At 39.1% G+C, this 21,474-nt stretch overlaps 1 protein-coding gene across 1 annotated transcript in view; it reads left to right on the forward strand.

Annotated features, from left to right (window-relative positions):
• Positions 1-286: 286 nt before the first annotated feature.
• LOC125939481 (uncharacterized) overlaps positions 287-21,474 on the forward strand; it is a 225,910-nt gene continuing 204,722 nt past the window's right edge. Inside the window, exons 1-3 of the mRNA XM_049654940.1 lie at positions 287-298; positions 6,251-6,317; positions 6,616-6,792. Coding sequence (XP_049510897.1) covers positions 287-298; positions 6,251-6,317; positions 6,616-6,792 — 256 coding nt within the window. The remainder of the gene's footprint in view (positions 299-6,250; positions 6,318-6,615; positions 6,793-21,474) is intronic.

A 21,474-nucleotide genomic window follows, 5' to 3' on the forward strand; every position in this document is an offset into this window, starting at 1 on the left:
ATGTTTACTTATTTTCGAGAGAGAGAGTGAGACAGAGTGTGAGGGGGGGAGGGCCAGAGAGAGGGAGACACAGAATCGGAAGCAGGCTCCAGGCTCCGAGCCGTCAGCTCAGAGCCCCACGCGGGGCTCGGTCTCACGGACCACGAGATCATGACCTGAGCTGAAGTCGGACGCCCAACTGACTGAGCCACCCAGGCGCCCCTATTCTACTTTTTAAATATTATTTGTCTTTTTTAGGGGGACTTGATTTAAATCTGTGCATCGCCAAGGGCAAGGGGCCGAGAACATGGATAGAGAGGTAAGATGGCTATAACCGTAGTTCCCTCTTCTGATTTTTTCCTTTAAAAGCAGCCTTTCAAGCTTTATTTTTCATAATATCATCCATGGACTTGAAAAGTACAGGAGGAGTGAGCAGAAATTTAGCCTCCTTGGTAGCACTCACGAGTAAAGAGGATGATTAACGAAGTGTAGCAGACAATGTAATAGCAAAAGAGAGTCTACGGAAGTCAAACAAAAGTGCCTTCAGAATTTCCAGGGATTCCCATGATCCATAATAGGACCTCACTGAGCCCGTCCACTGTTTCTATTTTTGATTAGATTTATAAACACAGCAGCACATATTTTCATGTGGCTTATCGCCCAGGGGCAGAATTAGGTTGACTGCCCTGAAAATGTGAGGCTTGTGAGTTTGGGGCAAGGGCTAGAGCGAAATAAGTAGCGTAATTGTTTTTGTGGCGAGACCGTGGGACCTCCTCTGTTCTGAATTACACATGGCTCAACCCTTTGACCTGACCAGACTCGGCCATGGCTGACAGGACTCCTAAAGTCGCGTGAGAGGGTCCATCGCTGACGAGCTGGGACATTATCTGTCAGGCAAGATGTGGGCCAGCAGCCACAGTAAACTATAGAAGTTACGAGTGAGACAATATTTGTGACCACCTTGGCTTCATTAAGCTTGTTGCCGTAGCAGTTAGCACTGTAACAGAAGGTGCCAATGTGAGGGATTTCTGGAATCCAAATGTCACACAAATATATCTATCTATCTATCTATCTATCTATACACACACATATTATGTATATATATATATCCTGTTATTCTGTTTCAATATATTTTCAATATATATTCTATATATATATATATATATATATGTCTGTGTGTGGATATATATATATATATAATATATATAGTTTATATATATTCAGCATATTACATTGTTCTCATATATATTCAGTATATATTCTGTGTATGTGTATATATGTGCATGTATATATTTAATTTATACATATATAGATTTTACTAAATTTTGGATAGTCTTCAAGGATATTTTGGAAAATTATCTGAACATTATTATTATGATTTTTAAAAAAAAATATCCACAAGGTTTGGGAATATGTCATAAGCCTTACTTCAAGTTCTTTCACTTAATTTACATTCTTTAAAAATAGATGGTGGCTCACTGATATAACTCCTCAGAGCTAAGGGGGCTGCAGAGGACTTCCAGAAAAGGTTGGAGAGAATCATGGGCTGGCACTTTTGCATTTGTGGAGAATGTGCTCTGTGATTTGCATGATGATATCACATATACATCTATCTAGGTATGATTTGGAACTCAGTCATTTGAATTTTTATTTTCCATCCAGTCAATTAAAAGTTCAAAGATAATACAAGCAGAGAGCGTTGGTTCACTTTCAGACAGTCAATATTATTTCCCAAACCAGTCCTTCTCCTGTAACATCCCCTAATTTTTTTTATCAACTTTTTTTTTTTTCATGGCCAATTTTATAAATTAAGGGTCTCTCTAGGTATTTTGTGCTTACAACAATTTGGAAATAACCTAGCGTTTAAAGTTTTTCTCTCTCATCTGAGACAATTGAATGCTGATTTAATTCTTAGTTACATGACATTTAAATTTTCCTTTAAAGAATACACAACTTCACTGCATTTTTTCTGAGTTGCATTTTTTTTCACTCTAGGAATTCTAAAACACGAGAATATGGTGGTCCCTATCAAATTATTTAGAAAAGGGGAGAAAGCCCACTAAAATATCCTCTAGGTCCCCCAACAAAATTGCATTCAGCCTTACCCAGTCTTGTTCTCATTAGCAATGAAGAGTTTGCTCTCTATATAATCCAACATGGAATGTTCAGAGCAGACAGGTGCAAATTGCAAGCTGTTTCACTTTGGCTGTTATCCCTTAAATAGACAAAGTAATAGACCGGGAGAACAAAAAGGGTTCCAGCTCAAGCTGCATAAATGAAAGTCTTAACAGGGACCGACCAGCTGGCTAGGAGAACTCAGTGTAGTGAATACTAAATGTTACCTTTATGCCACTTGCCCAGGAAAATGGCTTCAATGACAGCCCCTGCTTTTTATGATTGAGATGCCATTCCTTCAAGACAGTCTTTTGCTTTATTGTAAAGGCAACAATGTGGCCCAAGTGGATGAGAACAGAAGCCAACATACCTGTTCCTGTTTACCATCATTACACTCCTCCCAGCAATTCAGGCATGATTAGGTTCCTGGAGGTGGACCAGATCGACAGTATTTCTATCCATGTCTATTTTTTTTTTTTTTTTTTTTGGTTTTGTTTTCTGGCTGATCCAAGCAAAGCCCCACAGCAGTGAAACAACTAAAACAATCTCCACCACTCCCTCCTCCCCAACAAGATGAATCTGCTGAGCTAGTCTGCTGGAAAACACAAAACAAAACAAAACAAAACAACAACAATGAAAAAACACAGTTGTTCATGTCAGGAACACCTAAATTAATTTCATGGAAGAGACGTGCCCTGCCAGAATGTGTAGGAATCTAAGGCATGTTTCTGAAAGGAGGCCCTGACTCTGTCATTCCTAAGTGGCCTCACATTGTGACTTGCCGGTCGTGCTCTGGAACCGCTGTCCGGAAGATGGAACTGTTTGGTGCGCGCAGAGGCCCCTGGCGAGGTCTGACTGTGAGGTCTCCCCGCGCACGCGAAGGGAGGCCGACAACCCCCAGCCGGCCTTGTTTACAGCCGGACAGAGGAAAACAGCTAGACACAAATGAGGGCTGACGGTTTCATCACGCACGATCGGTTGATCCCAGATGCAATCTGACTGCCCTGAACCGAGCGATGATCTGTGCAGTATGCAGTATTCACTTTCTTGCTGGTCTGTGCCCACCAGGCTGGCCGCGCCCCTCAGCCATGGCTTGGACTGCAAGCCGAGCTGAGCGCTGCGCTGGGGGGGACCCCATTCCTCCCGACGACAATCACATTCTTTTAAAAACTTCCTACGTTTGGCTCGCCACTGGTTATAAATGAGTTTGTTGTTGTTCGTGTTCTCGACTCTGTCGCGGTATTATTACAATTATTATTTTTTCAAGTTGACCATGTTGCATGAAAAGGCATTTGTTGTTTTTTTGGACGAAGAGGATGTGTATTGTCCAAAACAATGTCAGATCTTACCAATTCCAGGCAGGTTTTTTTTTTTTTTTTCCTTCTTTTTTTCTTTTCCCCTCTGTTCAAATCACAAAGTATTTCTTGCTTTCTTCCACAGTACGTATTCCATATTTAGGGGGATAACCTTAACAAAAAATGTTTGAAAGACCGGATTCAGCACTATTTAAGCACACACGCAAAATAAACGTGTTCCCAGAAACTGCTTGCTTTGATTTGATGTAGAGTTAGGTTATCGCAATGAAATAGCAACGTAAAGGGCGGAAAAAAAAAAAGACATCAGGCCTATCTGTGTTGGTTTGGTCAAGATTTCTAAACATTCTGCTTTTCTTCAGGACTAAGTAGGTATCAGTGAGAAGCAGGAAGGTACTGATGATCAAATTTTGTTTCTCGATTTAATTTTTGAAATGCCATATACATATTTAATAGGTTGATGTGAGCTTATTAAAAATAATAAAAAGTTCCATAAATAAGCTAACTTAACCAGTGGCAAAGAATGAAGGCATTAATGTGAAATAGAAGCAAAGGATTTGTTTGCAGGAGCTGAGGAGAGAAAATCTCATCAGGAAGGAGGGCATCTGAATCGAGGTGGGGTAGTTGAAGGTGCAATTTACCCCCTTTAAAGGTGCCCATGTGTAGAGAGGAAAGCGGAAAGGAATTGGCCAAGGAGAGAACTGGGAAATCACTGCCCGTTTCCTCTCGAACATGTGTTAGTAGTAAAGAGGTCACAAAATACAATCCCTCACTTGCTAATCCCCTCCAAGAATTTATCTCTGGTGTGTACAATCAGACTTGGCCTTCCTTTTAAATATGTGAACTCGTGAAAAAAAAATATCTTTGAGACCTTTTTAAACATTCGAGAGAAAGCACATCATTTCATTTGAAGCCCTTAGTAAGGAAATGAGGTCTATTAATAGGCCACATCCATCTACTTAAAAGCGTGTTTAACTGGATCTGAAAGGAGTTGAAGTCGCAGGGTTACTGAACCACGTCAAGAAGACTCCTATCTGCTGCCACTTTAGATGGAGGCTGTGAAAAAAAAAATCATACTTCACCCCCTGTCTTCCTAAATGTGGGAACAGTCTTGCAGTTCTGAACTACTGTTTGTAAAAGTTTACCGAGTTTTTAGTGCCTTTCGTCTTCTGCGTTTAATTTAAAAGTTGAGAAGGGATGTAAATTAGTGAAATGTATTGTCTCTTGTGATTCAGATGTCTCTTGTACATTTTCATACTCGACCCTAATACTACACATCTTAGGATTTCTATCAGGTTGTGATGCTATTTTTATCTTTTAAATAGAGCAGTTGCACAGAATACATCACGCTACTTTGACAGCGGACGTTAAAAAGAAATATCAGAATTCCTGAAAGCAAGAAAAAAGTCTTTACAATTATTGGACTTTTCTCTAAATAAGAGTTATTATGCATTTCCTTTAAAAGAAAATCTCGAAATACTAGCAATTTTTTTTTGGTGGGGGGGATTGTGATTTTTCCCCCTGCGGGGCTCTCTTCACCACCTTTTTAGAAAAAAGATCTCTGGAGTACATGTTTTTCCTTGATTTCGTTTACAGTCACGTTAAATACATTTTGTTTTAAACCTATCGCACACTATTTGCCTTATGTTTCAAAGAGGAGATTCTCAGAAAAACAGGTCCTGCATTTGGGTTGGCTACGTGGACTATTTGCTCCTAAATCTTTAACATGCTTTTATGATACCAGGCTATTTATGCAACCTGTTGTATTACGATTTAATTGTTTTATGGTATTTATAAGAATAAGGAAAGAGGTTTTTAAAAAGAAGTCAGGTTTTTTCTAAACACTGTAACACAAAATGGCAATGTTAGAAGCTCCAGGAGATCTGGTAAAAGCAATGACACAGGGCTGTAAAATGGACACGACATTTTGTTATTCTGAATCCAGTCATCAGAAACTTGATTTAATGCGTTGTCTGATACGCCACCTTTACATGTAACCGTGGCTTGCTCATTTCTACATGCTTTATCTTTCTGGCTCTTTGGCTTAGGCTAACCTAAATTTTATAATTTAATCTGAAACTTGAGCATTTCCACCATGGATATTTTTAAAATTTAGTCTGACAGTTATCAAGGATTCATTTGGAACTTGTAGGAGTCTGAGGACTCTAATAATATTTCTGGCTATTCATTTTCATTTTTGAACATTTATTATGCATTCTCATATTAATGGCTTTCCCAGTCACGTAATGAATTCTGGTTTTCAGTGAGGTGGCATTTTATGAAATTTGTGTAAGTCCCAGGAGACTATGAAACTCTTGGCATTTCACATCATTTTGACTTTTGCTGAAATTTTGGATCAGATTTATCCCTGGTTAGATTTCAAGAAGGAATTAATTCACACGCTGGAACTTAGCGGTTTAAAACAAATATGGACACAAACAAGCACCAACGCTGAGCACGTTTTCTACAAGATCATTCTATCTCGCCGAAATGAAATGGCATCATAGCACTGTCCGAATTCCTGTCAATCCTGCAGTGCAAGCTTCTCTGTGCAAATTGGCTAGTGTCCTTAATTTGTTGAGGGCCCTTTGCATTAATTAAAAATGATAAAAACAAAGTATTTGAACGTGACCTTCATTTGGCATTTGTATTAACTTTTCTTATCCTCTTTTATTTAATTCTTCCACTTCTGTTGTTCAATTAGTGTTTGACCCCTTTAGGAGAGATGTAAATTAAATGACATTTCAATGCCATCCCATATTTAAAATCCTGTGTTAGTTGTGGATCATAAATGATGATCTTCATTCTTTAGCTAATTTATTCATTTAACAATTTCCCTCCAGAAGTTTCGGCAGAAGGCTCTGAAGCAAACTAAGCAGAAGAAATCCAAGTCGGCTGAATTTCTGATGGGTGAGCCTTGCTTGATGAGTTATTGCTCATAATTTGTGTAAGGATTAATTAACTAATTACAGACAAATGGCTGTGGGCGAAATTTTGCTCTTGCTTGTCAGGGTGCAATTTGTAATTATTTTAATCATTTATTCTTTTTTTTTTTAAGAGTTAATTTTAACCTAATTCTGTTTTGGTGACATTTGAGGATGATACACTTGAGTCTTTCCGCACAAGAATTACTGGGAGGAATTTTCTGCTTGTCATTGGAATACATTTTGCTTTAGAATGATCTTCTGACCTCCTTGTTTTGCTCTAGTTAAAGAAGATAGAGAGGCTACGGAAGGCATTGGGAACCCAGCTTTTAACGTGAGCAGCCCGGATCTCTTAGCACATCAAACTTCAGACAGGAAAGTTATTAGACGTGACACGCTGGATCGTACCCTTGCAGCTCACCAACAAAAATTCAGGCTGCTGGCCTCTGCTGAACCAAAAGGTGTGACTTCAGTCCTGATTATCTTCATACTCGCTGACAGTTGCCGTGCTTCTGATCCAACCTGGGCATCCTGGAGCCGGCATCAGGCATTCCATCCCAGCGTGTCTGCACAGGCTTCCTGAGAGGCTCTGGATGCCACGCGGAGGGCACACGTAGGATCTGTTTTGCCATTGGTATGCAGGCCATAATCTCATATGTGAAGGTTGCTGAGCAGTGAATCCAGTCCTGTCTCGGGGTGCTGAGATGGAACGGGTTCAATCTCAGGACATCACACTCTGGGGCAGATAGGGGATGAAATGCTGACACTCCCATTTATAGGATGCCATTGTGCCAGTGTGTTCGTAAACGATGCGGGCCTCTCACTCTGGGGCCTTAAGACCTCAATGGCCCCTTCCTTTGGAAAAGGACGGTTTCTCTATAGGTTGAGACATCTGTGCTAGGAGCTTCACTTAACATCTGCTAAATGCAGAAAGCATGCCTTAGTAGTTAGGATTTATCTGCAGGAATCCACATTCACCCACAGTTTCCTCCGTTTTCTGGCATAGGGCTATTTCCAATAGTTAACTATTTAAAAGATTCTGCCCAAGCAAGGGGAATGCGTACATACTTAGCATCGGGCTGATACAAGATGGTGGACTCCTAGAGAGAGAGAGAGAGACAGCTCTTCTTCTAAGCTTGGGCCTCTTTGCTGCCAAGAGGGAAAGATTGTTTATTCTGTACCTATCGAGAAGGAAGTCATTAAAACTTGCTGTCTTTGCTCTCGTCTTCATCCATCGAACAGGACAAAAGACATCAGAATTGAATGACCAGATAGCTTTTTGAAAGGGAGCTGTCTGAAGTAATGAAGCATGAGCTGGCACAGATGTGTTTCTCTGCTGGTCCCACTTAGCAGCCTCATCGTGATTTCCACCTGTACAGAGCAGGCAATCCAGATCCCCATGGGTTAGCACGGTATACAGAGCATTTATTGTACCAATTTTGATTCCTAAGGCTCGGGGGAAATTCTACCGGCCTCTAGATTTCTGCATTCTACGTCGTATCATGCGTGTTCTAATCAGTGAATTTGGCTTGGCTTATTCTCCTTGCATGTGTCTGTGTGCATTTTTCTGGAAGTTTGTAAAAAGTAGCTAGATGTAGGGCTATCGCTTATGAAAATAAAAGCCTCCGTTTGCAAGTGCTTAGTATCAGTTAGTCACTATGCTAAGCATTTTCTGTGCACTCTCTTCTCTCATTTTGTACTTCCTTGGGCATATTAGGATACATATCAGTTAATGCAATAGAAGCCTCAATAACAGAGGCTTAGACTGGCTCTAGTACCTTCTGTTTCATTGCTTTGGATTCCTTAAGCTTGTTCCCATCTGCATGATCCAACATGATTTGATATCAGCTCCATGTTCCAAGCTCTGGGAAGGAAGCTGAAGGTCACAGACCCAGAATTACATGTATTGTTTCTGTTTATAACCCTCTTGCTGGAAACCGGTCACCTGACAAGTCTAGTCACAGAGACCGGAAAATGTTGTTACCTGGGAGTCAAGTTTCCAGCTGCAATTGGGGGGTTCGTGAATGTATATTGTATCCAACCGGTAGAGTCTACATCCAGTGTATTTTATTACTCTCCTCATTTTATAGACGAGGAAATCTAGGTTTTAACCTGACTGAAGTAAGAAAGAGAATAAATGGTGGAATAAGGGATTTAAGCCAAGTCTTGTTTGACTCCGTGATCTCCGCATCTCACCCCACTGCCATATACCTTCCCTCTTTTTTTTTTTTTTATGGGACATGCCACAGGGCATTGTGCAGGAAGATCAAGACAACATCTTGAGAGGTTGCTGACATATTCAGAAGGGAGACTCTAGAGCTGGGTCAGACATTCAAGATCAGCGACCTCCCAAGCTGGCAAAGAAAATTCTGGCAGAGCGACAGATGTTCAGCAGCATGAAGGAGACTTAGGGACCCATGGCATTCGTCTGGCTTCTTCTTGTTCAACCCCGGACTCTGAAGGAAAACTTCTGGTACCTTCAGTGCAAAGATTTTTTTTTAGGTCTTTGGTTCCTGTGGTGGGAAATTAGTCTTTCTTATGGAGCTAGGGTGTTTCACCGCAAGAGAGAGGTGTGTCCCTTAGCACAAATGAAGGCTGGAGCAGGCTTTTGTTTTGTTTTGTTTTGTTTTACAAATTTATATTCAACAGAGGTGTTCAGGTTTTTTCAGTAGGAATTCTTATTCTCCGTGATCCCAGAAGACTAGAAGCCTACGTGGAAACCTTGAATTTTAAGTTTTTTGATGAATATTCAGAGGTGGAGTACCAACTTGATGGCTTGGCTGTTAGAAGCTGAATAAAGCCAGTCATGGAGAATAATTACATTTATGGTACAGTAAGTGTTGGTGAGAGAGGATAGGATGAGGTCTATGAAAAGGATGACATTTGTGATAAGTGTTGGGGCGGAAGTAATTATGGGTAAGTGTTATAAAGTAGAAATATAATGCGAGCCACACACATAACCTTACATTTTCTAATAGTTCACATTAATGAAAAGAAACTAGTGAACTAATTTTAATAATACATTTTATTTAAAACAATAGCTACAAATATCTACAAATATTATTATTTCAAGTTATAATCAATATAAACATTTAAAGATACTTCACTTTTTGGGGGGGTATGAAGTCTTTGAAATCTGTGTGTGTTTTACATTGACAACAAATCCAACGTGGGCTAGCCTTATTTCAAGTACTCCATAGGTGTATGTGGCTGGTGTCTCGTACTAAGCAATGTGATTGTAGCTAACTACTTCTGGAAGTTTAGCTGTGCAAATCTGCATGGTAGATTTTCAAGAACTCTTAGAGAGCTGTAACATCCCAACACCCCAAATGCCGCTTAACCAATATTGACCCACAATATAATATTCCCAACATGGTCTCAATTGTACTTGTTGTTTCTAATATCAGTTCTATGATATTAAAGAAGTCTGAACACAAAGGGTATTCCCGGACATAGGCTGAGTGAGTTCTGCGTGCCAGGAAATAGTAGCTTCTCCATGATTTTAAAGAAGGCCTATACCAAAGGCCAACTTCCTTGATGCTGGTTTTGTATGTAGGAGTTTCCACAAGAAGAGTATAATTGCTTAGGTAAACATATATTGCTTTATCACTTTTACATATGCCTAAAAATGGAATTTATGTTCCTCTGTTAGTGTTTATCAACCCTGGCTATATAAGAATTATCTAGAAGTGAGAGACTCTTTGGCAGTCATAACCTTCAGGATGGTTGTTGGGTAGGTTTACATTCCAAGTTTTCTACAAGGCATTTTGATGGACAGCGTGGGTTGAGACCTGCCACTATGGGGCTCTCCCCATATCTGGGAGATAGAAGGTAGTAATTGTCATGAGTGACAGTTAGTTGGCCTGGTTCTGGAAGATGGAAGGAGAGAGAAAATTTTGTGACTCAAAGGTAGAGAGAGCAGAGTGGAAGGAACAAAAAGAAGAAACTTTAGATGGAAAATCCAGAAATGATTTATTATCATCCTGACACAATCAGCCAGACATTACATAGGTAAGGGTTATACCATCTGTCTTCTGGAACATGGTCAACATTTAGAAAAAAAATTATTTGCAGGGTGCCTGGGTGGCTCAGTCTGGTAAGCGTCTGACTCTGAGTTTTGGCTCAGATCATGATCTCACAGTTTCATGAGTTCAAGCTCTGTGTCAGGCTCTGCTCTGACAGCAGGGAGCCTGCTTGGGATTCTCTTTCTCCTTTCTCTCTGCCCCTCGCCTGCTCACACTGTCTCTGGCTCTCTCAAAAATAAATAAATAAATCAATAATTTTAAAAATTAAAAAAAGAAAGAAACAAATTATTTGCTACATCTCTATTCAAACCCACCCTGTTTGCCTGCCTTTGAGAGACCCTCCAAAAAAAGATTCAATTGCGAATGAAATGTACAATTTTACGGTCGGTGAATGAAGAAGAAATATGTGATTTTAGAAACTTGAGATATTATAGAACACAGTGTTTCTTGTTAATATTAAAAAAAGAAAATTTTACATGATCTACCCATGTGATTACTTAGGCAAGAGGGTAATTAGATATTTCCCCCACGGTATTATTACAATGAGCATAAATTATCATCCCATAAGTAAATATCAGTATATTTCCACCTTTTAGATGCTTAACAAAAAAGCATTAGTAAGAATTATGGGATTTTTTTTGGTCACATGTCCTCTGTTCCATCATGCCCAGAACTTGTGCTTTGTGTGTGTGGACTGCTTTTCCAATCCCAGCTCATCCTCTCTGCTCATTGCCAGCTATGCACTGATCTGATGATGATGAGCCCGTGGAAATTCAGAATTATAGTACTTGCAAAGGGGGCACCTGGGTGGCTCAGTTGGTTTAGTGTCCAACCCTTGATTTCAACTCGGGTCATGATCTCAGGTAGTGGGATCGAGCCCCACATTGGGCTCTGTGCTGACATTGTGGAGCCTGCTTGGGATTCTTTATCTCTCTCCCTCTCTGCCCCTTGACCACCCCCCCCCCCAAATAGTCATTGAAGAGGGAGAGTGGCAGAGAACCACTCAGTGTGTGTGTGTGTGTGTGTGTGTGTGTGTGTAGAATCCCAGTTTAGCTGATTCAAGTATGTTCAGTCTAGGACTCAGTGCATGTCTGAGGATTTGTGGTTTAAAGGAGCCCAAAATGAACATAGCTTTTAGTGACAAAACTGATACAGAAGTTTAGGTTTTCTGATAGGTCAGTGATTTGGTCAATATCTTAGCAGTTGGACAGAAATGCCATTTTTTAAAAACCTAGTTTCCTTTAAATATTGGGTGGAAATTTAAAAAATACTTTCTAGCCATCAGATTAAAGAGTTATACTCTATCAATGAAATTCCATATTAAATTCAAACGTTGCTAAGCTTTTCTTAGCTGCCATTTGGCCAGCTCATTTATTGCATTTCCACTTAAGAAAAAAGTAAGATGACTCCTAAGAAAGGGTTAATTCCAAGTAAGAGACAGTCAGGCACACAAGCTTGATGTCATGCCAACAGCTCAGGACCAGAGAGGAAGGGAAATTTTTTTTTTTTTTGATTTGACTTTATCTTTTATTTTTTACAATTTACATCCAAATTAGTTAGTATATAGTGAAGCAATGATTTCAGTAGATTCCTTAATGCCCCTTCCCCATTTAGCCCATCCCCCTTCCCACAACCCCTCCAGCAATCCTCAGTTTGTTCTCCATATTTATGAGTCTCTTCTGTTGTCCCCCTCCCTGTTTTTATATTATTTTTGTTTCCCTTCCCTTATGTTCATCTGTTTTGTCTCTTAAAGTCCTCATATGAGTAAATCATATGATTTTTGTCTTTCTCTGACTGACTAATTTCACTTAGCATAATACCCTCCAGTTCTATCCACGTAGTTGCAAATGGCAAGATTTCATTCTTTTTGATTGCTGAGTAATACTCCATTGTATATATAAACCACATCTTCTTTATCCATTCATCCATCTATGGATATTCGGGTTCTTTCCATACTTTGGCTATTGTTGATAGTGCTGCTATAAACATGGGGGTGCATGTGTCCCTTCAAAACAGCACACCTGTATCCCTTGGATAAATGCCTAGTAGTGCAATTGCTGGGTCCTAGGGTAGTTCTATTTTTAGTTTTTTGAGGAACCTCCATACTGTTTTCCAGAGTGGCTGCACCAGCTTGCATTCCCACCAACGATGCAAAAGAGATTCTCTTTCTCTGCACCCTCGCCAACATCTGTTGTTGCCTGAGTTGTTAATGTTGCCATTCTGGCAACTGTCTCATTGTGGTTTTGATTTGTGTTTCCCTGATGATGAGTGATGTTGAGCATTTTTTCATGTGTCAGTTGGCCATCTGGATGTCTTCTTTGGAGAAGTGTCTATTCATGTCTTTTGCCCATTTCTTCACTGGATTATTTGTTTTTTGGGTGTTGAGTTTGATAAGTTCTTTGTACATTTTGGATACCAACTCTTTATCTGATATGTCATTTGCAAATATCTTCTCCCATTCTGTCAGTTGCCTTTTAGTTTTGCTGATTGTTTCCTTCGCTGTGCAGAAGATTTTTATTTTGATGAGGTCCCAGTAGTTCATTTTTGCTTTTGTTTCCCTTGCCTCCAGAGACGTGTTGAGTAAGAAATTGTTGCGGGCAAGATCCAAGAGGTTTTTGCCTGCTTTCTCCTCGAGGATTTTGATGGCTTCCTGTCTTACATTGAGGTCTTTCATCTACTTTGAGTTTATTTTTGTGTATGGTATAAGAAACTGGTCCAGGTTCATTCTTCTGCATGTCGCTGTCCAGTTTTCCCAGCACCACTTGCTGAAGAGACTGTCCTTATTCCATTGGATATCCTTTCCTGCTTTGTCAAAGGTTAGTTGCCCATACGTTTGTGGGTCCATTTCTGGGTTCTCTATTCTACACCATTGATCTGAGTGTCTGTTCTTCTGCCAGTACCATAATGTCTTGATGGTTACAGCTTTGTAGTATAAGTCTGGGATTGTGACGCCTCCTGCTTTGGTTTTCTTTTTCAAGATTGCTTTGGCTATTTGGGGTCTTTTCTGGTTCCATACAAATTTTAGGATTATTTGTTCTAGCTCTGTGAAGAATGCTGGTGTTACTTTGATAGGGATCGTGTTGAATATGTAGATTGCTTTGGGTAGTATCAACATTTTAACAATATTTGTTCTTTCTATCCAGGAACATGGAATCTTTTTCCATTTCTTTGTATCTTCTTCAATTTATTTCACCAGCTTTCTATAGTTTTCGGTGTATAGATTTTTCACCTCTTTGGTTAGATTTATTCCTAGGTGTTTTATGGTTTTTGGTGCAACTGTAAATGGGATCGATTCCTTGATTTCTCTTTCTGTCACTTCATTGTTGGTGTACAGGAATGCAACCAATTTCTGTGCATTGATTTTATATCCTGCAACTTTGCTGAATTCATGAATCAGTTCTAGCAGTTTTTTGGTGGAATCTTTTGGGTTTTCCATACAGAGTATCATGTCATCTGCGAAGAGCGAAAGTTTGACCTTCTCCTGGCTGATTTGGATGTCTTTTATTTCTTTGTGTTGTCTGATTGCAGAGGCTAAGACTTCCAATACTATGTTGAATAACAGTGGTGAGAGTGGAAAACCCTGTCTTAGCGTTGGGTCGCTTGTATATGGCTTTTATCATCTCGAGGTATGATCCTTCTATCCCTACTTTCTTGAGGGTTTTTATCAAGAAAGGATGCTGTATTTTGTCAAATGTTTTCTCTGCATCTATTGAGAGGATCAGATGGTTCTTGTCCTTTCTTTTATTGATGTGATGAATCACGTTAACTGTTTTGCAGATATTGAACTAGCCCTGCATCCCAGGTATAAACCCCACTTGGTTGTGGTGAATAATTTTTTTAATGTATTGTTGGATCCGGTTGGCTAATATCTTGTTGAGGATTTTTGCATCCATGTTCATCAGGGAAATTGGTCTATAGTTTTCCTTTTTAGTGGGGTCTCTGTCTGGTTTTGGAATCAGGGTAATGCTGGCTTCATAGAAAGAGCTTGGAAGTTTTCCTTCCATTTCTATTTTTTGGAACAGTTTCAACTCTTCCTTAAATGTTTGGTAGAATTCCCCTGGAAAGTCATCTGGCCCTGGACTCTTGTTTTTTGGCAGATTTTTGATTACTAATTCGATTTCCTTACTGGTTATGGGTCTGTTCAAATTTTCTATTTCTTCCTTTTTCAGTTTTGGTAGTGAATATGTTTCTATAAATTTGTCCATTTCTTCCAGACTGCCCATTTTGTTGGCATATAATTGCTCATAATATTCTCTTATTATTGTTTTTATTTCTGTTGTGTTGGTTGTGATTTCTCCTCTTTCATTCTTGATTTTACTTCTTTGGGTCCTTTCCTTTTTCTTCTTGATCAAACTGGCTAGTGGTTTATCAATTTTGTTAATTCTTTCAAAGAACCAGCTTCTGGCTGGGTTCATTGATCTGTTCTACTGTTTTTGTGGTTTTGATAGCATTAATTTCTGCTTTAATCTTTATTATTTCCTGTCTTCTGCTGGTTTGGGGTTTTATTTCCTGTTCTTTTTCCAGCTCGTTAAGGCGTAAGGTTAGGTTGTGTATCTGAGATATTTCTTCCTTCTTTAGGAAGGCTTGGATTGCTAGATCTTTCCTCTTATGATTGCCTTTGCTGTATCCCAGAGGTTTTGGGTTGTGGTGCTATCATTTTCATTGACTTCCATATACTTTTTAATTTCTTCTTTAACAGCTTGGTTAGCTCATTCATTCTTTAGTAGGATGTTCTTCAGTTTCCACGTATTTGTTACCTTTCCAAATTCTTTCTAGTGGTTGATTTCGAGTTTCATAGCATTGTGGTCTGAAAATATACACGGTATGATCTTGATCTTTTTGTACTTACTTAAGGATGATTTGTGTCCCAGTATATGGTCTATTATGGAGAACGTTCCATGTGCACTGGGGAAGAATACATATTCTGCTGCTTTAGGATGAAATGTTTTGAATATATGTGTTAAGTCCATCTGGTCCAATGTGTCATTCAAAGCCATTGTTTCCTTGTTGATTTTTGGATTAGATGGTCTGTCCATTGCTGTGAGTGGGGTGTGGAAATTTTGATTACAGTAGTGTTTGCCAATCATCTTGTCCCATGATCTAATCCCCAGGCATTTCTTCCTGGTTTTTTGGGAGAGGGTCTTGGAATAAGAACTGAGATCTCTGTCAGTTGTTGAAGAACCACAATGGTTCTACCTGCTAACTTGTGTAATGTGGAGGAGTACCTTGTGGGCAAAGACTATGTATATCCCTTCACTTGACATTGCCAATGGCACATGGATGGATGGAGGCACGAGTCTAAGGTCTGATCAGAACAAGAGAAGATGTTGGAGAGAATGTGCCATAGCCTAGAATGGGTACCAGCAAATATTAGTATTGGAGGCAACAGTGGTCACTGGAGGTGGCCCCAACGGCAGCTCTGGAATTGACAACAAGTGGTTTTCCTGTGGCTTCCTAGAATGGAGGTGCCACCATTGATTCCATGATAAGAATGGTTTGAAAAACTCCTCTGTTAGTAGAAAAACCTTTACATAAGCAGCAGCAAAGCAGAAGGCGGAGCGGTAGAGAAAGAAAATGGCAAATGTTCTAAAGACACTGAGGGAAATTAGTTTGGGCATATATGATCTAAGGCCTTAGATCCTTCCAGCAGAGATGAGGGGTAATTTGAAATAAGGGTAGGAGATCCATAATAGTTGTGCCTGAGCCAAAGAAATCATGGATTACAGTTATAAATGTGACTCTAAATCGAATTTCAGATTGGTGTAGCCATTAAAGTTACACCTGCACAAAAATTTGTAATAAAAATAACTTGTAGTGCACATGTAAATTGCATAATTCAAATTGTCTGAGCAAATATGTGATGAGAATTGTTTCTCCCCATAGTGCACATAGCCTAGGTTATTTTAGAAGTCATGTTGTATAAAACTGTTTACATCACTCTCACTTGTGGCTATTTTCCCCTTAAGATGGGAAACAAGTGTTATATGAAATTTATAGAACATTTAAAATTTTTTAATGTTTATTTATTTTTGAGAGAGAGAGACAGAGTGTGAGTGGGGTTGGGGCAGAGAGAGAGGGAGACACAGAATCCAAAGCAGTTTCCAGGCTCCAAGCTGTCAGCACAGAGCCCGACTCGAGGCTCAAACTCACAAACTGTGAGATCACGACCTGAGCTGAAGCCAGACGCTCAACCGACTGAGCTACCCAGGCACCCCTAAATTTATAGAACATTAAAAAATATATATTCTTTTTGCTTTAAGACATTTCAACTGTTATTAAGATGAAGGAAATAGACAGGCAAATCATTTGCTTTAGGTTTATTGAACTGACCTGGATTTGTGTCTGTAGACCCCATTTGGCTCCTAAGTGAGTTGAACCTCCTTCATTGACCTCAAAGGCTAAATATAAACACTCAGGAATGTATCCTTCTTTCTGAAATGAAGAAATATTTTATGGAGATACATGAAAGATAAAATATTTGGTCAGTTTACACAAATCAACACACATCAATTTAAGTTTACTTTCCTGTTTTTTTTTTGTTTTTTTTGTTTTTTTTTTTGTTTTTTTTTTTAATGGAGTAAGAGTTCTAGAACAACATTCAGTTTGGGAAAGAGCATTTTAATCAGATATTTGAGTTTTGAGAATTTCAATAGAATAAGAAAAGTTTCATTTATTGTCCTCTCAGAAAGAACTGCCTCCTTACAGTTAATCAGACAGATTTGCCCAGGAAATTAGGAGAACGTCTATTTGTGTTATCTTTTCCTGTTTCTGTTAATGCTAAAATTGAAACCATTGGTAACACTTTTTACCAACCATTCAGCACAATTATTTTCTGTGTTGTCTTCAAGTTGATGTTAGCAAAACCCCCTAATGGATAACTGTGTTCGTAAGATAATATTTTATAAAATCGTTCGTACATCGTTGGTTGGAGTAAGAATTCTTTTAAGAATGATTTTAACATTGAGAGATGTTGCGTTACTACTCTGGTTCATGGATGAGAAATGGGCTCACACATTTCAACCACTGGATCTATTTCTACGCCGGTGAAATTTATATAGCTTTAACATAAAAATGTGAACATAAGAATGTATACGAGGGTGGAAAGGATGGTTAAGAATCTTAGAATCGTGGAAATGCTAGACCGGAAATCACAAAGCTGGTATTGCAGAAGTCCAAGTCTTTTCCTAATATAAACAGCTGCACAGTAAAAGGACAGAACAAAATGTGACAGAACAATGTTTTCTGCCACATTAGCGATGCGATCATCGTCTTAGCAGCTGGACGTGTTACTGGATTGTTTACCCATATCCTCTGAAATAGATGGTGAAATTTTAAAAGACATAACTTCCTATCAGAATAAGAAGTTACACCATACCAATGCAGTTTCATATACATTCAAACTTTGCAAGCCATGATGTTGACTAGAGTCAATGGTTGCATTTCCATTTTAAGAACAATTTTGTTAGAAAAGTTGTTCGTGACCTTAGTATTTTGTGCTCTTAAATATAAATAAGTCCTTCATCTCCAAATAACTCCATTTAGAGTTTCTTTCAGATCACTTTTGTTTTCTATTAGAGAGAATTTAACAGCAAATTGACCAAAAACCTTATTTAAAAAAAACCTAGGGGAAGTCCTGAACCCTTTGCTTTAGGAGATAAAGTGTAGTTGTCTATAAATTTCCAGAGTTTTCAGAGAAAGGATTATTAATTAAGATTATTTAAACTAAATCTAATAATCCATGGTATTGATTGCTTCCATATTGAAATGTGCTGCACTGTGATGAAAACATTACTACCTGGGCAGACTGGGTGGCTCAGTCATTAAGGTTCCGACTTCAGCTTAGGTTATGATCTCAGGGTTTGTGAGCTCGAGCCCTGCATGGGGCTCTGTGCTGACAGCCTGGAGCCTGCTTTAGATTCTGTGTCTCCCTCTCTCTCTACTTCTTGCCTGCTCACACTCTGTCTGTCTCTCTCTCAAAAATAAATAAACATCAAAAAAAATTAAGAAAACATTACTACCTAAATGAAGTCTTAAACATAGTGCATAAATACAAGTAACCTTAGATCCATGAGGAAGACGTATTATTAAATGAATGATGGCGCAATAAAAAAGGTTAGGGTGGGGCTCTTGGGTGGCTCAGTGAGTTGAGCGTCCCACTCTTGATTTCGGCACAGGTCATGATCCCTGGGTCGTGGGAACGAGCTTCGTGTTAGGCTCTGCACTGACAATGCAAGCCTGCCTGGCATTCTTTCTCTGCCTCTGCCCCCCTCCCCTCTCCCCTGCTCACTTTCTCTCTCCCTATCTCTCTCTCTTAAAAAAGAAAAAAAGATTAGAGGGTGGTTGATGTTTAATTTCAGGTAGGTCCTAATTTGAAAGGCAATATTGCACGCTATATACATCAATTTATTTACATGTAGAATCATGCTGCCAGGCTTCAAGCTAGGAAAAAAAAAAAAAAAGGAAATCCACCTTGATATTTTTGGAAGGACTTTGAAATGTGTAAAAAAAATAGTATATTTATACTTCACCTTTGAATTATCGCCATTACTTAAGTAATGGAAAGATCTTCCAGTTTAGGAGCTAGCTACTTAGGGACACACTCTACCGCTGCGGATTTGAGGTCCAGGGGAGCACAGGATGCATTAATGCCTCGAGGTGCTTTGGGATAATGCCCTGCAGGAATTATGCACTCAACGGCACTATGGTGGTTTGAAAGTTAAGATGCCTCATAATCCACCACGAGGGAGGGCCTTCGGGGAAGAAAGAATATGGCTCAATTAATTAGTACTTGTTAGCAAACTTCTACTGTTACCCTATTTAGATTTTCAAATCACTGATATCTCAAATACCCACAAGATGTGGAAAGGAAGTAAGAATAAGCAGTTGAGAAGGCGAATTTGCCCAACAGGGCACCCGTTCTGGAATACAGGGTTAGTGGTCAAGTAATTGGCACAGGCTAGCTTTTCTGTAAAGATGAAAAAAGAACTATTATCCATTTGCTGTTTTTAACCCGGCTGTTAAAGAAATTCATGCCTTTCAGTTTGAATTTCTGAGTAAGACGAATACTCTTGATGATGACCAACGGACTCCTATGCAAAATCTAATATAAATAATTTAATTTTTGAGAGCGCTCTGGAGCTTTTCTGGGTGTTCCTTTTCTTAAAAAAAATTTTGTTTTAATGTTTATTCGTTGAGAGTGACAAAGTGTGTGGGGGGGAGGGGCAGAGAGAAAGGGAGACCCAGAATCTGAAGCACGCACCAGGCTCAGTGCTATCCGCACAGAGCTCGATGTGGGGCTCGAACCCACAAACCATGAGGTCATGACCTGAGCTGAAGTTGGATGCTTAACCCACTGAGCCACCCAGGTGCCCCTGGGTGTTGCTTTTCTATTCTCATTTTGTCTTCTAAGTGCCTATTGTTGGTATTTAGAAAAGTTAATGATTCTTAACGATTACCTGGTTATTTTCAAGCTATTGTGTCAATAATATCTCCTTTGTTCTAAAAGTTTTTTTGTTACATCTCTTATGTTTTCATGGTAGGGAAGCATATCATCTTCAAATAATAATTGCATAAGATATAATGATTTTCAATAGTTTGAGCTCATCTATTGTTCTAACTGCTTTGGCCAAGATTTCTAAGAGAGTGCTGAATAATAGTATTGATAGTGAACATCTGAATCGTACTTTGAGTTCTTGTCATTAACTTTTATTTTTGGATGTTTATTTGGGTTGTGTTGTTCTGTTTAAATATTTAGCATAATACTATGCTTTATCACAGTAAGACGTATTCTTGTATCTTTAGTTGCCTTTAAGTTAAATGTAAAATATGTTTGGGGGTGCCTGTGTGACTGTTGATTAAGTATCTGACTCTTTTTTTTATTTTAAATTTTTTTTAAGTTTATTTACTCTTCAGAGAGAGAGAGAGAGAGAGAGAGAGAGACAGAGTGCGAGCAGGGAGCGAGAGGGGGAGACACAGAATCCAAAGCAGGCTCCAGGCTCTGAGCTGTCAGCACAGGGCCCGATGGGGGGCTCGAAATAACGAACCGCGAGATCATGACCTGAGCCGAAGTCGGATACTCAACGGACTGAGCCACCCAGGCGCCCCAAGCATCTGACTCTTGATCTCAGCTCAGGCATTGATCTCAGCCCAGGCATTGATCTCAGCCCCACGTTGGGCTCTGTGCTGGGCATGAACCCTATTTAAAAAAATATATATATATACACACATATTTTTTTTTTTTTTAATTTTTTTTTTCAACGTTTTTTATTTATTTTTGGGACAGAGAGAGACAGACAGAGCATGAACGGGGGACGGGCAGAGAGAGAGGGAGACACAGAATCTGAAACAGGCTCCAGGCTCCGAGCCATCAGCCCAGAGCCTGACGCGGGGCTCGAACTCACAGACCGCGAGATCGTGACCTGGCTGAAGTCGGACGCTTAACCGACTGCGCCACCCAGGCGCCCCCACACATATATTTTATATTTTATTATATTATTCATTATATACATAATATATATTATAATATTGTATTTATATATTACAATATTAGATATTATATATTTACTTACATTTATTATTTATATTATATATATTACAAACATAATATATATGTGTGTGTGTATATATATACACACACACACATATATATGTATATATATATAAAATGTTTGTAAATCAACCTTATAAAACAGTATTTGGATTGATTTAGTATGGTAAGGCATGTATAAGTTTGACATAGTTTTCACTTTCTATATTCTATTACAGCCCCTGATTTCCACATATGTATATGTAAACTGGCATTGTGGACATTTAAACCTGAGTTCTTCATACTGGATTTTCAAAGAGGGGAAAATAGGAAGGTTTCCCAAATGTATTCATAAAGTGCATAGCAATTCAGTTTCATTATACTTACGTAGCCTTCATGCCTTTAAAAGGAATAGTGTTCGGGAGAATATCCTAGTTTGTAAAATTTTGGTGCATGGCTAGCATCATAGAATGTAAACCGTTTAGTTAGTAATTTAGTTTGCATGCAGTTCTCCTATTTTTATTTCACTGACAGTATATCACAGAAAACATGATGGTTGGTGATAAAAGGCTGAGCTCAAACAGGTGGATTCA

This window comes from Panthera uncia (genome assembly GCF_023721935.1).
Source record: "Panthera uncia isolate 11264 chromosome B2 unlocalized genomic scaffold, Puncia_PCG_1.0 HiC_scaffold_25, whole genome shotgun sequence".
Lineage (NCBI taxonomy): Eukaryota > Metazoa > Chordata > Mammalia > Carnivora > Felidae > Panthera > Panthera uncia.